Source organism: Morone saxatilis, unplaced genomic scaffold (assembly GCF_004916995.1).
Source record: "Morone saxatilis isolate NCDOM2014 unplaced genomic scaffold, NCSU_SB_2.0 Contig17, whole genome shotgun sequence".
Taxonomy (NCBI): domain Eukaryota; kingdom Metazoa; phylum Chordata; class Actinopteri; family Moronidae; genus Morone; species Morone saxatilis.
In genome coordinates this window covers 26239714-26242292 of record NW_023339729.1, presented here as the reverse complement: position 1 = coordinate 26242292, position 2579 = coordinate 26239714, and the positions used below count along the sequence as shown (strand labels likewise).

Here is a 2579-nt window from a genome sequence, read left to right as displayed (position 1 = left end):
CGGGCCTCTATAGGAGACAGCGGGTCTCTAGGGGGAGTAAAGGTCACCATGTAGAGTGAGGTGTGCAGTCTGTCGGCCAGGTGAGCTCCTCCCTCTTCTTCCTCTTCCTCTGGTTGTGTCTGCGCAGACGGACAGACCTTCTGCACTCTGAAGAACAGCACCGAACACCTGACGGGTCAAAGGTCACACAGCTGCCGTCACTCTGAACCGAACAGGAAGTAGGAACAGGGTCCTCTCTGCTGCTCACCTGTTTATTCCCTCCGAGTTGTTCTCCAGCAGGTCTGGATGGTTCTGCACAGGAACCATCAGGATGTCTCCCAGTGAAACCAGCCTGCACACACACAGACACACACACACAGACAGACACACACACACACATTTAGCACATTTAGTATTGTCACTACAGGATGTGAGTACTTCCTCCGCCGCTGTCAGCTGACCTGGGCGAGCTGAAGTGTTCGGACAGCAGGTCGTCGTAGCAACTGTTGTTGTTGTACAGCGGAGACGCCACCGGCTGGATGTGAAGCTCGCTGGCGAACGGCGGAGAAGCAGAGCGACAGAAACTGTCGGAGCGACGCCCACCGGGCGCCGGAGGAGACGGTTTCCACCTCTGAGACAAAAGCAGATAATGATGAGAACAATTATCAATCAATCAATCAATCAATCAATCAATCAATCCCCAACTGCTGTTGCCTCCGTTGTTATTGTATTTTTCAACCTGGATCTTATTTTCCATGTTTTGAATCCGGTCCCGTATTAATCCGTGTTATTAACCTCCTCCTTCCCTGTACAAAGATATGCTACGTGCTAAGCTAATCTATGTAGAAAAGATAGTTCAAGTTAAAAGGAACATTAGTCACATCTTAAAGTAGCTCCTGTTAGTAAAACTCAAGCTAAAAGCTAACAATGGATGTAGATAGTTACGACTATGTCTCTATTATCTTAACTAGCTTCAACATTAGCTTAGCATATAGCATATCTAAGTAAATAACTTTATTGTGAAATTCAGACATTCAGTCAATGAGCTACTTACAACATATTTTATATAAACGTGTAATCTTACGATCTTTATCATCTAATCGTTTTAGACCAGCTCATCCTGTAAATATAATATTTTTTAGTTAAGGTGAGCAGGAAGTTGACTGAGGCTCGCTCAACTCTGATTGGAGCAGTGCAGAAAGGGGGCGGGGCTTATGAAGGTTAACCGCTGACCTTCATCCTCAGCGTGCAGCTCCTCTCAGGGAGCTCGTCTCCGTCGGTCATGTTGAACCACAGAGTCGGCGATACGAGTCCGACCTCATTGTGGTTCTGCAGGTCTGGACTCTGAGCGAAGTCCAGCACCAGCACCGAGACCAGCCGCTCTCTGGGATCCGGTCTGGAGGCTCCGCCCGGCCGCCACAGCCTCACCCACTCCCGGTTGAACAGCCCCAGCCTGAGGAGCAGCTGTGTGCTCACAAACACGCAGCCGTCCACGTCCACGGCGCCCACCGGCTGACCCCCGAGCCACCGCCGAGGGTCCCCGACCTGGACCTCCAGCCGGCCCTCCAGAGCCTGCAGGACGCCGGAGAACCCCGAGCCCAGAGAGTTCCTGTTGTCCAGGAGAGACCGCCCCCCTCCGAGGCCGTCGGCGTAATGAGCGAAGTCCGACACACACAGTCTGAGCGGTCTGCAGGGCGGGGCCGGTCCCGGGGGGGCCGGGGGGTCCGCCGGGTCGCAGCAGTCCATCAGAACCAGAGACGTGTCTGCGGTGATCCGGCCCTGAGTCACAGGACTGCAGTCCAGGACCAGGAGCTCCAACTGCTGACATCAGACAGGAAGTCAGCTACAGGGATCAATTATCTGAGCCAATAATCAATCAATCAATCAATAACGCAGATGATTGGTTACAGGTCCTCAGATCTTTTAATTAAAAAAACTCCTTAAAACCTGATTATTGATCAAACACCTGCTGCCAATAATCACATTATTAACTAATTAATGAAAATCTAACAACAACAACAAAATAATTTCCCCCTGGGATTATTAAAGTATTTCTGATTCTGAACAACAACACTGACGTTAACTTATTATTATTATTATTATTGCTGTTATTATTATTGTTTTTATTGTTATTGTTTATTATTGTTGTGGAGCCCGCAGCAGGCAGAGCCTCCGCTGGGGCCGCAGGAAAGCCGCTTCCACCGCCGGGCCTGGCGGAGCTCTGCCCGCCCGGGACACTGTGCTGGCCCGGCAGGGAGACCCGCTGCTGCTGCCCGACACCCGTTGTGGGGGAGACCGGGCAGGTGGAGTCCGGATCTATATATATATATATATATATTAATATATATATATATATATTTATATATATAATATATATATATATAATGTGTGTAATTTAACAGGGTAATCGATACCGGTAATATACATTTACTGTACAATTTTTAAAACACAGAACAAGAGAGTGTTTTACTTCATACATAATAACAACATAATAATAAAAAACAAACCATAATAATATAACAACACAACAAAATAAACATAAAACAACAACAATAATAATAAACAATAATAAACAATAACAACAACATAATAACATAACA

At 47.5% G+C, this 2579-nt stretch overlaps 1 protein-coding gene across 1 annotated transcript in view; it reads right to left on the bottom strand.

Moving 5' to 3' along the window:
• Positions 1-2579, bottom strand: part of pex6 (peroxisomal biogenesis factor 6) — a gene marked incomplete in the record, with an annotated part of 6464 nt that overhangs the window by 3470 nt on the left and 415 nt on the right. The window contains 4 exon segments of the mRNA XM_035660140.1: positions 6-168; positions 248-331; positions 441-610; positions 1213-1800. Of these exon segments, the coding sequence (XP_035516033.1) occupies positions 6-168; positions 248-331; positions 441-610; positions 1213-1800 (1005 nt within the window).